General features: G+C 39.4%; 1 protein-coding gene across 1 annotated transcript in view; it reads left to right on the top strand.

The window, feature by feature from the left end:
• Window positions 1-13855, top strand: part of LOC126235842 (cilium assembly protein DZIP1) — a 277318-nt gene that overhangs the window by 20910 nt on the left and 242553 nt on the right. Inside the window, exon 5 of the mRNA XM_049944706.1 lies at window positions 1814-1948. Within this exon, the coding sequence (XP_049800663.1) occupies window positions 1814-1948 (135 nt within the window). The remainder of the gene's footprint in view (window positions 1-1813; window positions 1949-13855) is intronic.

The raw sequence follows: 13855 nt of genomic DNA, 5'->3' as shown, positions 1-13855 counted from the left end.
ACCCTTTGAGGTTCCCCGATGACATTGTAATTCTGTCAGAGAGAGCCAAGGACCTGGAAGAGCAGCTGAACGGAATGGATAGTGTCTTGAAAGGAGGATATAAGATGAACATCAACAAAAGCAAAACAAGGATAATGGAATGTAGTCGAATTAAATTGGATGATGCTGCGAGAATTAGATTAGGAAATGAGATGCTTAAAGTAGTAAAGGAGTCTTGCTATTTGGGGAGCAAAATAACTGATGATGGTTGAAGTAGAGAGGATATAAAATGTAGACTGGCAATGGCAAGGAAAGTGTTTCTGAAGAACAGAAATTTGTTAACATTGAGTATAGATTTAAGTGTCAGGAGGTCTTTTCTGAAATTATTTGTATGGAGTGTAGCCATGTATGGAAGTGAAACGTGGACAATAAATAGTTTGGAAGAAGAGAATAGAAGCTTTCGAAATGTGGTGCTACAGAAGATTGCTGAAGATTAGATGGGTAGATCACATACTATGTAGGCATGACAACCTACAAGCTGTTTGTCTGCATGAATGGTAACCAACAAGAAACAGCTGGAACACACAGTTGCCTAGCACGGCACCCAGCATGATGTTCTTCATTTCTGTGGATGCCTTACAGCCTGTTCCATCTGGATCCTTCCCACCAATGCACCCACAGTCTTTTTACTTCTCTCATTTTCTACTAACTATCCCAACCTCCATCTAAACTCGTGACTGCACTTAGCTACCCTACACTCTCTCCACCTCGTTTCTGTGTGCTCCCACAACCAGCACTTTACCATTCCCCACCCCTACACTGCTATCCCTCCCCCTCACTGCCCCATCCTCTTAACACTTGAGTGCTTCTCCTATCACACACTGCTGCTTGCAGTGTGGCCTCAGCAGCGAGAGACTCTCTCTCTGTCTCTCTCTCTCTCTCTCTCTCTCTCTCTCTCTCTCTCTCTCTGTGTGTGTGTGTGTGTGTGTGTGTGTGTTTTCTATGCCTGATGAAGGTGTTGGTGGCTGGAAGCTTACTTTCTGACAGTTTTTCTGTTCTTTTCATAACATTGTCATATTCTGCCCTGGATATTTCATTTTTTAAATCCTATGAAATTGTGATAAGATGCTTGGATGAGTAAAATCTACTGCTGCCACTACTACCACTGCTACTAATGCATGACTAATAACAGTGCATGGTTTCTGAAGTTTTTTATCATTTTTGTTGTTTTTGATTTTCCATTGAGTGAATAATTTTTCATTTTTTTTCCACTGTACATTAATCTTTTGGTGAATAGCTAAGCTACTAACAAACAGTGGAAACTCCAGGTAGGAATATCAACAATGTAGGAAAAGACAAACTGCTACTTACCGTAAAGAAGACATGTTGAGTTGCAGACAGACACAATTAAAGGACACATACATAAAGCTTTCGGCCACAGGCTTCATCAGTAATAGAGAGACCCACAATATTCATACACACAAGCAAGCACACCTCATGCACACATGACTGCCAATTCCAGCATCCTGGGCCTGAACGCTATTCTGGCCCAAGATGCTGGAGTTGACACTCAGCTTTATGTAAATGTCTTTTAATTGTGTCTGTCTGCAACTTAATGTGTCTTCTTACGGTAAGTGGCAATCTGTCTTTTCCTACACTATAAACTACTAACTGATTATTCATTGAGGTTTACATAGGAAGTAGACAAAGTGTTGTGTTTGCGAAGTGAATAGTAAAAATATGTTAAGATCAGTTCCTTATGTGTCCAGTTTCTCTCTCTCTCTCTCTCTCTGTTTTTTCCGTAAATATACAAAGTTTTTTTTTTATTTTCCAGGAAGAAAATGTCTTGTACCATGGAATGGTGAAACAGTTTGAAAAAGCAATTGAAGATAAACTAGCAGAAGTTAACCAAACTAATAAGAAACAAGAACTTGCAGAATTGCAACAAATTTTGCAAGCTGAAATTGAGGTACCAATAACAAAACATAAGTTTTACTCTGGTTTCTTTCTTAATAGTTTTCTGGCTATATGACACATAAATGAACACTTTTATCATTGAAAATTAGTGGAGACAGTGTATGTTTGCATTTAATAAGTAAATTGATAATGAGATGTGTTTCTTGCTATTTTCCCAGTTGACTGAATATATCATCATCTTGTGGGCATGCATCTGAGACATAATTGTTTCTTTTTCCAATATTTTAGCTGATAACCATACAGCTATTTTAAATGTGTGTTGGTGACTGAATTAAAAACACTTGATGCAAACATAGTGTGGAGTTAATGTGTTTGTGTCGTAAATAAGACAACTGTCACAAGAGCATAAGTCATCCATAAAACTTTATGCATCTAAGAATAAAACAGCAAGTGCCAAGTCAGCAAATCCATAGTGCTTACAAATTATGTGATTGATTATTAAAATGGAGGGGAGGTGTTGGAATGCTTGACACCAAAGATGCAGAACAATAATTCCTCTGAGAGTGCAGATGTGAAATGAGTGTTTTCCATGATTTGTTGAAGAGGAAACCCTCGCCTTGTTTGAGCAGGTTGTCCTGTGTTTGTAGTTTCACTGCTTCCTTGACCAATGAATCCCAATAGGATAAGGCAGTGGCCACAATTTTGACTTTCCCGTAATCCAAGGACTAGCCTGTGAAAATGTAATTTTCAGCCACTCCAGATCTGTTGAGCTGTAGAAGGCCACTGTGTCGCTGGTGTTCAATGCACTGTTATTGTATAGTGTATATTGTTTATCCTATGTAGCTTTTGCCAAACTGATGAGAAATTTCATAAATATCTGCTTTCTGTGAAAGTAGCTCATGTTTCAGAGATCCCAAAAGAGCTGCCACCCTGTCTGGTGTGTGGAAGATCACATCTGTTATGTGCTTCTTTGTTATTCTTGCAATATTTGAAGAAACATTTCCCACATATGGTAGAAAGGCTGCAGTCTTTACATTTCTTTCTTCCTGCTCTCCCTTTGGTTGATGTGGCATTTTTGCATGCAGAGCTTTCTTAATCTGATGTTTTGTACATCCATTTTTACTAAATACCTCTTCCATTTATACTGGTACATCCTGTAGGCTGTTAATATTGGACACTATGTGGGCCTTAACGGATAAAGTTTTAAGTACCCTCGTAATTTGTGAGGGATGGTAGCAGCTGGACACCTCCAAATGCAAACTGGTATGGGTGGACTTAAAGTATACACAGTGCTTTAAAAACCTGTCCTCCTTATGGCGAACTGATGCACCCAAAACCATAGACAGCCAGTCATCTCTCATTCCATGGCAAACCTGATGTTCTTATGGGTGGACTTGTGATGGTCAAGAAACACCACCAATTTATCCTCACCGTGAGACCAAACTAAGACTGTACCATCGACAAATCTCCATGACACTGATGGTTTTAAAATTGCAGAGTTGAGAGCTTTTTCTTCAAAATCCTTCATAAATAAATTAGCTACAGTGTGAGAGAGATAGGGCTATCCTTGATGACACCTTCAATATGTTTATAATACTGAATATAAAATAAAAACTTGGTGGAAGTTAATGCATGCTTAAATAATGCTGATATGTCTGCCTCAGACTTGCTGCTAATTGATGATAAAGAGTCAACAAAAGGTACTTTAGTAAACAAGGAGATATCAAAGCTAACCAGAAAATAAGAGCTATTTAAGTTTCAAAATACTGAATCCACTAATAAAATCTGCTGAGATATTGATGTGATTTTTTCTCCGAGCCACTTTTTTGTATAACTTTGTCGACCTTGGGAGGACTGTATAATTTATGAGTCCCAGAGCTGTGTTCCTTCAGTCTGTTGGTAAATTCCTTGGATAGAGAGCTGGAGTACAGAATTGAAGCAGTTTTTCTTTGGTGGGATGTTTGCCAGCCTTACAATATGTCATATCCTCAAGCAAATTGTACCTCTTTTCTATGTAAATGTCTCTTCATAGCAAAACAGTGGTATTAGCTTTGTTTGCAGGAAGAACTGTCCGAGAATTGTTTTGGAGATATGAATAAGAGTTCTCTCAGAGGAGGATATGTTACTCTTTTGTGGATGAGATCTGTTTGTGCTCGAGTTTCTTTGAGCCTTATTACTGCAACAGCATCACCAGACAATTTTCTGATGTCCCCTTCAATCCCTCTGATAAAAGATGTTAATGGCAACGGCTTCAGTGTAAGAGCAAATTTCATTGTCACATTATTTTTACCCATTAAATTAAAAGCAGAACATTTCTTGCTACAGCAGAGTAGCCATATGATCAAACCTTGCCTCTTGCCTTGTGGTGTAGTTTTGATGGGTCCAGTCAGAGTTTGGTTAAGTTATACCACCAGGCCACTCCCAGGAAATAGAAGGGAAACTAATTGCTATTTGAGATATAAATAATATACAGGGTGTTTATAAATTAGTTATACAAAAGAAACATTTAATTGTGAAAAAGGTAAATGACTTATAGAAATGTTTGATACAGCACTGACTGCAGTACATCCTCAAGTTTTATTTACAAATGTTCAGTGTGGCCACCATTTGGAACAACAAATGTCCCATCTGTAATCAGTTTCCTTCCAAACCCTATGAAACAAGTCTAGATATATGGTGGCAATTGTTTGTTGTCTGTTCTTGTAGCTTGTCAACGTTTCATGGAAGCAGAGGGACAAACATTCTGTCTTTAATGTAACCGCATACACAGAAGCCCAATGCGGTTAAATCAGGTGATCATGGTGCCCAGGACATTGTTTCACCACATACAATCCAACCTGACACATTCCTATTGAGATTCGTGAAAACTTCATGATGATAATGTGGTGGCATGCCATCTTGCTGGAAAATAAATTCTATGTCCATATCCTGTTGTAATTGAGGCATCAGTTAATGTTCTTGCTTGTCCAGGTACGACATGCTATTTACAGAACTTGACTTGGCCAAAAAGAGAGAGAGAGAGAGAGAGAGGACTGTGACCTTGTTACAGTTTACTGCACAAAAAACGATTACCTTAGTGAGTCCTGTACGTGTTCAGTTATGTGATGCGGTTTCTTCCCACCCCATATTCGAACATTATGCCGATTCACTTTACCACAGATATTGAAAGATGGCTTCATCACTGAACACAGTTTTATTAAGAAAATCATCTTCAGTCTGCATTTTGTTAAACATTTCTACACAAAACTCAGGTTGTTTTCCTTTGTCACTTTCTGTTAAAGCTTGCAGCTGTTCCAGTTGTAAGGTTTGAGTGACAGGTGTTTCCATAATACCTCCCACACTGTAACACTAGGCATATTCAGTTCTAAGCAGCACATCTCATTGATTTACCTGGACTAAGAATGTAAGACTGCCAAACTTGACTGCTGGCTGATGCAGACCCAGCATCCTATGTGATACATGGCCCATTGTTGTGAAACAGTTGTACCAATTTGTTTTTGAAGTGGTGGCTTCCGATATTTAGTCCTGAATTGTCCCTGAGCTGTAGTAGCAGATTTGGTCCATGCAGCCATAAATACCACAGCACACTGTCTGCACCATTATGTGACTCCATTATGACCACCGAAATAACTCAATTGCACATGTCGCCTAGTGGGAATGTCAGGAAATAAGTGTTTGGCTGGAATAAAACTGCATTCAATGCTGTATCAAACTTGTCTGTAAGTGATTTACCCTTGTCACAGTTAAAGGTTACTTCTGTATAAATAATTTATAAACACCCCATAGTTCACCCAAAATCAAATTGAACCTTATAAAGTAATACCTGATTCTCTGTTTAACTTGTGCCAAGTGTGTGTAATGAGTGATCTCATTAGCAATGGCAGACTAAATGAAATGTACTACTTTGCAAAGATTGGCAATTCCTCAGAGTTATTTATATTATGAGTGAAGAAATCCACATGTGAATGAGAAGGCTAGTGAAGTACTTCACAAGTTTGTATTTTGGTGAACCATTGGTGTTGGAAGGATGTAAAATCCTCGTGGATCTTAAGTAAAGTGTAAGCCATATTAGGTTGTAGACACTGAGAAAGAAGGTTCTTGACAATACTTTCTTCCCATGATTAGCACGAAATTTGGATGTAATTTTCATTATTCACAGTGTTGGGTCACATGGAAGCATGTGGTAGGTATCCTCATCCAGTAGCATGCAGATCTTCATATTGTGTTCTATAACTACAACTGCACTACTCACATCAGCAGGAAGAACCACACTATGTTGTTCATTACATAGTGCAATCAGGTTATTATGCTTACCCCTGTTCACTTTTGGTACTGGTGGTTTTGTTTAAGTGGGGATATGACTTGTTTCACATGTATTTTGTCCACTGTTTTTCTGGTTAAGTTGTGAACTGCTCATTTAACACCACATATTATTTCAAAGAGAGGGAAGTCCAGCAGCAAAGGTGTACGATTAACTCCTTTATTAATTGCCAAAATGGCACCAGTGTCTCTCTCGCTGTCAAGTTGATGGCACTGCATTTGGATCTGTGGTCCTCATTGTGTTGTTGGGAATCAGACTGAACTTCCCATTCATTTCTATGATATTTGTTGAGCAATTGTGCCGATCAGTTCACAAATGTGTAATTAGGTATTTGATTTCATTTTAATTTTGAGAGTGTTTTCTTCATAGACAGTTACACATGTTAAAATTTTAAATGGTATATGCCACTGTGTTATAACTATATCTAAAACAAAGATGATGTGACTTACCGAACGAAAGCGCTGGCAGGTCGATAGACACACAAACAAACACAAACACACACACAAAATTCAAGCTTTCGCAACAAACTGTTGCCTCATCAGGAAAGAGGGAAGGAGAGGGAAAGACGAAAGGATGTGGGTTTTAGGGGAGAGGGTAAGGAGTCATTCCAATCCCGGGAGCGGAAAGACTTACCTTAGGGGGAAAAAGGGACGGGTATACACTCGCGCGCACACACACACACACACACACACACACACACACACACACATATCCATCCACACATATACAGACACAAGCAGACATCTCACAAGCAGACTTAAATATGTCTGCTTGTGAGATGTCTGCTTGTGTCTGTATATGTGTGGATGGATATATGTGTGTGTGTGTGTGTGTGTGTGTGTGTGTGTGTGTGTGTGTGTGTGGGTGGGTGGGTGGGTGCGCGAGTGTATACCCGTCCCTTTTTCCCCCTAAGGTAAGTCTTTCCGCTCCCGGGATTGGAATGACTCCTTACCCTCTCCCCTAAAACCCACATCCTTTCGTCTTTCCCTCTCCTTCCCTCTTTCCTGATGAGGCAACAGTTTGTTGCGAAAGCTTGAATTTTGTGTGTGTGTTTGTGTGTCTATCGACCTGCCAGTGCTTTCGTTCGGTAAGTCACATCATCTTTGTTTTTAGATATATTTTTCCCATGTGGAATGTTTCCCTCTATTATATTGATACCACTGTGTTATAAAATGGATAAAGTGAAATTTGGGATGTATGCTATGAAGTAAGGTACATTTTAGTGATTGTTGTTCTAATATCCCACCACCCCAGCGATATGGAGGCAGATTTGGAGAGTGGTAGTGGTGTTATTTGTGTAGCACAAAGTTCTGCTTACGACTGCCAAACCTCCAGGGTTTATAAAATACATCATATGGGGTGGTCGTTGACCCTCTTCAGGAAATAAGTACCCAGCCCTGTGGATGCTGTTGGAGTTTGTATCTCGTATCAGAGAACTCACTTTTCTGAACCTGGATTCTGGCTTTGAGATATGTGTGATTGTGTTGCTGTTTAAGGCAATTCTGGTTTTGTTATCTGTAATAAATTGAGTTCATGTTACTTGCAGTCATAACATTTTCTCTTGTCTGTTTCTTTAACCATCAATTTAGCAATGACATTGTTTTCGACATGATTCACTGCAGTTACCTGCTTCTTTTGTGTCAGGTTACAACACAATAGTAGCTACATTTGACTTTCAAAGAAATGCTCAGTCTTAGCTTAAGCCGTCTGTTTAATATCGGAAATGCCAAATATTCTGCGTAGTCATCCGTTTACATATTGTTCTAAGAACAATTTGAAACAGGTGGCTGGACAGTTGTTACTGCTAGTTGATGGAGTTTTGATTTCAGTTCAAGAAAGCTGCTCCTGATGGAATGTCTTTTAGCCTTATCAAAATTAACCAGATTTCTTTTAAAACAAGAGGGTAATCAATAGACTTTCCCTTTTCTGATGTATGCCAGGCAATGAATTTTCACACGTCTACACCGTTAAACAACTGCATTTACCTGGAGAGAAATCATAACAGTGACTCTGCAGTATTAAATTGCAATTTTTGTGCTTTCTTTGCTGTGTGAATGTGATAAAAGCTTGATGGAGACTATATATAATATAGGCACACACACATACACATAAAGGAAATACTATTTGTAAAAACTCACATGAGCTTGATGAAATATTGAATATGTTTATGAATATGTGTGTGTACCGTACATCAGGGTTCCAATAACTCACCAGTGCAATGTGTCTATCAGATGCTGTCATTTTTGAAACTAAAATAGTTTGAAAACAAAGAAAATTTGTAAACAATAAAAAAACCCGTTTTCTTCCTAGTTTAAAGGTTTCTACACCTATATCTGTACTCTGTACACTACTGTGAAGTACTTGACAGAGGATACGCCACATTGTACCAGTTATTAGGGTTTCTTCCTGTTCCATTCATGTATTGAGTGCAGAAAGAATGATTGTTTAAATGCCTCTTTGCATGCTCTAATTAATCAAATCTTGTCCTCACAGAGCCTGTGTGAGTGATTAGTTAGGCATTGCAGTGTATTCATAAAATCATCATTTAAAGTCAGTTCTTGAAACTTTGTAAGTAGCTTTCTCGAGATAGTTTACATCTATCTTCAAGAGTCTGCCAGTTCAGTTTCTTCGGAATCTCTGTGACACTCTGCCCTGTGTCAAACAAACCTGTGACCATTCGTGCTGCCCTTCTTTGTATGTGTTCAGTATCCCCTGTTAGTCCTATTTGGTTTGAGTCCCATACATTGAGCAATATTCCAGGACAGGTCACACGAGTGACATGTAAGCAATTTCATTTGTAGACTGATTGCACTTCTCCAGGATTCTACCAATAAACCAAAGTTTGCCCACAACTGACTCTATGTGATCATTGTGTTTCATATCCCTAGAAAGTGTTACACCCAGGTATTTGTAGGAGTTGGCCAATTCCAATGGTGACAGGTTGATATTATAATCATATGGTACTGTTTTTCATTTTGTGAAGTGCACAGTGTAACATTTCTGAACATTTTAAGCAAGTTGTCGGTCTTTGCACCACTTTGAAATCTTATCAAGATCTGACAACATTTATGCACCTTTTTTTTTGAGACAATGCTTCTTTGTTGATAACTGCATTATCTGCAAAAGTGTGAGGTTACTATTAATATTATCTCCTAGGTCAGTAATGTAAAAAAATGAATGGCAAGGGTCCCAGCACACTTCCCTGGGGCACACGCGAAGTTACTTCTGCATCTGATGATGACTCTGCAACCAAGATAAACATGCTGCATTCTCCTTACCAAAAAGTTCTCAATCCCATCACAAATTTTGATTGATTGCAATAAGCATAGATGTGGTACTGTGTCAAATGTTTTTCGTAAAACAAGAAATACAGCATCTACCTGATTGCCTTGATCCAAAGCTTTCAGTATGTCATGTGAGAAAAGTGTGAGTTGACTTCTACATGATTGATGTTTTCAGAATCCATGCTGGTTAGCATGGAGGAGGTAATTCTCTTCAAGATGCCTCATTATGTTTGAGCTCAGAATATGTTTTAAGATTCTACAACAAATCAGTGTCAAGAATATTGGATGATAATTTTGTGGATCACTTCTACTATCCTTCTTGTAAACTGGTGGGGCCGGCCGCTGGTGGCCGAGCGGTTCTGGCGCTACAGTCTGGAACCGTGCGACCGCTACGGTCGCAGGTTCGAATCCTGCCTCGGGCATGGATGTGTGTGTTGTCCTTAGGTTAGTTAGGTTTAAGTAGTTCTAAGTTCTAGGGGACTTATGACCTCAGCAGTTGAGTCCCATAGTGCTCAGAGCCATTTGAACCATTTTTTTTAAACTGGTGGGACATGTGCTTTCATCCTTCTTCTACTGGGCATTGTTTTTTGTTCAAGGGATGTATGTTAGATTACAGTTAGAACAGTGGCTAATTCAGCCTTGAGTTGGGTGTAGAATCTGATAGGGATCCCATTATGTCCTGGAGAGCTTTGTTCAATTTTAATGAATTAAATTGTTTCTCAACACACTGACACTAATATTGATTTCACTCATGTCTTCAATGGTGTGAGGAATTAAATTGGGGAAATTCTCCTGTTTTTTTCCTTTGTTACCCTCAAGTTCATTTCTGTCTGGTTCGTGAGTGACTGGACACTAACTTTGGTGCCACTAACAGCCTTTACACATGACCAGAATTTCTTGGGTTTTGTGAAAGATCATTTGATGATATTCTGCTATTGTTGTCATTGAAGGCCTTATACATTGCTCTCTTGACAGCCAAACACATTTCATTCAGCATCTCTCTATCTACAGCTCTATGCTTTGTCCTACACCTATTATGCAGTAGTCTCTTTTTCTTTAGAAGCTTTTTATGGTGATTGTATACCTGGAGGGTCCTTCCCAATATGAGCTGTTTTACTGGGCAATTATCTCTCCATGCATAGACGACTATTTCTTTGAACTTGAGCCATAGTTCCAGTATATGCTCATGTCTTGTACTGAAAGTCTCAAGTCCTGTGTTGAGATATGACAGTACTGCTTTTTTTTATCTAGTTTACTGAATATATACATCTTTCTTCTTGTTTTGACAGTCTGCTTGTGTCTGTGTATGTGCGGTTGGATATGGGTGTGTGTGCGAATGTATAGCTGTCCTTCTTTCCCCCTAAGGTAAGTCTTTCCGCACCCGGGATTGGAATGACTCCTTACCTCTCCCTTAAAACCCACATCCTTTCGTCTTTCCCTCTCCTTCCCTCTTTGCTGATGAAGCAACCATTGGTTGCGAAAGCTTGAATTTTGTGTGTATGTTTGTGTTTGTTTGTGTGTCTATTGACCTGCCAGTGCTTTCGTTTGGTAAGTCACATCATCTTTGTTTTTAGATATATTTTTCCCACGTGGAATGTTTCCGTCTATTATATCCAAATAATTTAATTGGATAGATAAAAAGCTACTCACCAAGCAGCAGCAGAACACACATGTAAAAGGAGGTTGTAATTAGGCAAGTATTCGGAGCTAGTGGCTCCTTCTTCAGGCAAAAGGGTTAAAGGGGAAGGAAGAGGGGTAAGGAAAAGGATTGGAGAGGTCTAGGAAAAGGGGTAAGTTTTGGGAAAGTCACTCAGAACCGTGGGTCAGGGGAGACTTACCACGCAGTATGAGAAGTGAAAAACTGATTGTTGGGGACTGCATCAGACAAGATTTGAAAACCTGGGAGCTTAAAGATGGAAGACAGGGTAATATTCAACACAGAGATTACTGCTTAAACATCATGTATGAATTACTAGAGGTTAAAAGCAGAGTGCATTGTATGTAACAGAGGTGGGAAAGGGGCAGTAAAAAATGGGTGGGTAAGACAATGAAAGATGTAGAAAACAAAAATGGAGTGAAGCGAAGAGTAGTTAATGTGAAGAAATGCTGAGACAGAAGAAATTAGCATAAATTAAGGCCAGGTGGGTGACGAGAATCAAGGACATGTTGTAGCACTAGCTCCCACCTGCAGAGTTCTGAGAAACTGGTGTCTGGTGGAAGAATCCGGATGGCACGTGTGGTGAATCAGGTGCTGAGATGATGATTCTTATGTTGTAGAGCATGCTCTGCAACTGGATATTGTGTGTTGCTAGTATACACCATATGCCTATGTCCATTCATCCTAATTGACAATTTGGCGGTAGTCATGCCGATGTAAAAGGCTGAACAGTGTTTACATATCAACTGGTATGCCGTGTTGTTTCACAGATGGCCCTCCCTTTGATAGTATATGTTTTGCCAGTTACAGGGCTCCTATAAGTGGCGGTAGGAGGGTGCGTAGGTCAAGTGTTGCAGTGGGGATGGTCACAGGGGTAGGAGCCATAGGGTAGGGAGATGGGTGAAGGAGGAGCATAGGATTTGACAACAATATTGCGGAGATTGGAAGAGCAAGAAATAGCTGTTCTAGGTTTTGTGGGCAAAATTTCAGATAGAATGGATCTCATTTCAGCGCATGATTTTAGGAAGTCATCGACCTGTCAAAGTAGCTGACCAATACATTCCATACCAGGATAATACTGAGTTACCAGCAGTGTGCTGCAAAGATGGTTTTTGTTCGGATCAGAGGTACCAGGATTGGATGTAATGGCCCGGGAAATCTGTTTTTGTACTAGGCTGATGGGGTAATTATGCGCAGTGAAGGCTGAGATGAGAATGGTGGTGTATTGCTGTGAAGAATCTGCATCCGAACAAATATGTTTACCTAAAATGCCAAGGCTGTGTGGGAGGGAATGTCTGACATGAAAAGGACGGCAGCTGTCACAATGTAAGTACTGTTGTTTGTTGGTAGGTTTAATGTGGACGGAAGTGTGTAGCTGGCCTTTGGTGAGAATGAGATGAACATCAAGGAAAGTGGCACGGGATTCGGAATAGGACCATGTGAAATTTAATTGGGAGATGGTATTCAGAGTGTTGAGGAATTTTAACAGTTCAGACTCAGCATGAGTCCATATGGTAAAAATGTCATTGATGTATCTAAACCAAACCAGGGGCTGAAGACTTATGGATCTCAGGAAAGCCCTCTCGTAGTGACCCATGAAAAGGTTTGGCATAGGAAGGAGTCATCCTAATTCCCATGGCCATACCCCTGATATGTTTTTATATGTCTGCCCCTTCTGTTTGACCTTTGTGCTTTGGTAATCATTGTTGCCACAATTGTGTCATGGTCACCTTGACAAGGACATCCTTGGAAAGGTCAGGTCTGTCTGTTGCTGTTAGGGCCACTGTATTTCCATGATGAGTGGGGCTCTGAACTATCTGCTCTAGTTAGTTTTCAGAGAAGGCATTTAGTAATGTTTCACAGCATGTCTTGTCAAGCACGCCACTAACAAAGCTGTAATTTTCCCATTTGATTTTTGGATGATTAAAGTTCCCACTGATGATTACAGTATGATTGGGAAATTTACACGCAAGTGAACTGAGGTTTTCTCTAAAGTTTCCAGTTACATTAGGAAGGTAGTCTTGTGGGTGATAGAAGGATCCAATTACCATTTTATGCCCACACCAGATACACTTGCCCAAACAATCTTGCATGCCGCTTCAATTTCTATTTTGGTGGATTTGAGCGTCTTGTCTGCTGTGACAAATACACCACCTCCATTTGCCATTAGTGTATCATTTCAGCACACTTACATTTTACCCAAAAATTATGGTGCTATCAATTTCAGCCAACTTTCTGTGTGTAATGCAGAATGTGTGTGCTGTAAAGAGAAGTAACACATTTCATTATACTGTACCAGGAATACGGGTTTAGGGAATGCCAGGAATAGAACCATTGAAAACACTAAATGAGAAGTTAAGTACAGTAAGCATCTTCTGAATTTTTTTTTAAAACATGGAATTTAAAGATATTCTTATCTAGATAATAATAAACTGAAAAATTTTGGGGCATCAATTTGCAACCTTTTTCTCAGAATTCTATCTCTACTGTCACGGTATACGTACCATTATAGGATTTGTGGTTAAAAAGCATAGATTCTTTCTAATTGTACTACAGCAGTCACCAATTGTTCTCTAGGAAAGAACATAACATTTGTTTGGACAAGACTGTCTTAACCATTGTGTATAAAAATGTACACCACATTTGATGTTACATTCCTAAATTAAAAGTGTATATTGATAAGAAATCGAGGATAGA

Source organism: Schistocerca nitens, chromosome 2 (genome assembly GCF_023898315.1).
Source record: "Schistocerca nitens isolate TAMUIC-IGC-003100 chromosome 2, iqSchNite1.1, whole genome shotgun sequence".
In the NCBI taxonomy this organism is placed as follows: Eukaryota; Metazoa; Arthropoda; class Insecta; order Orthoptera; family Acrididae; genus Schistocerca; species Schistocerca nitens.
Note: the sequence above shows the minus strand (reverse complement) of the source record. Positions and strands in the feature narration are given on the sequence as shown.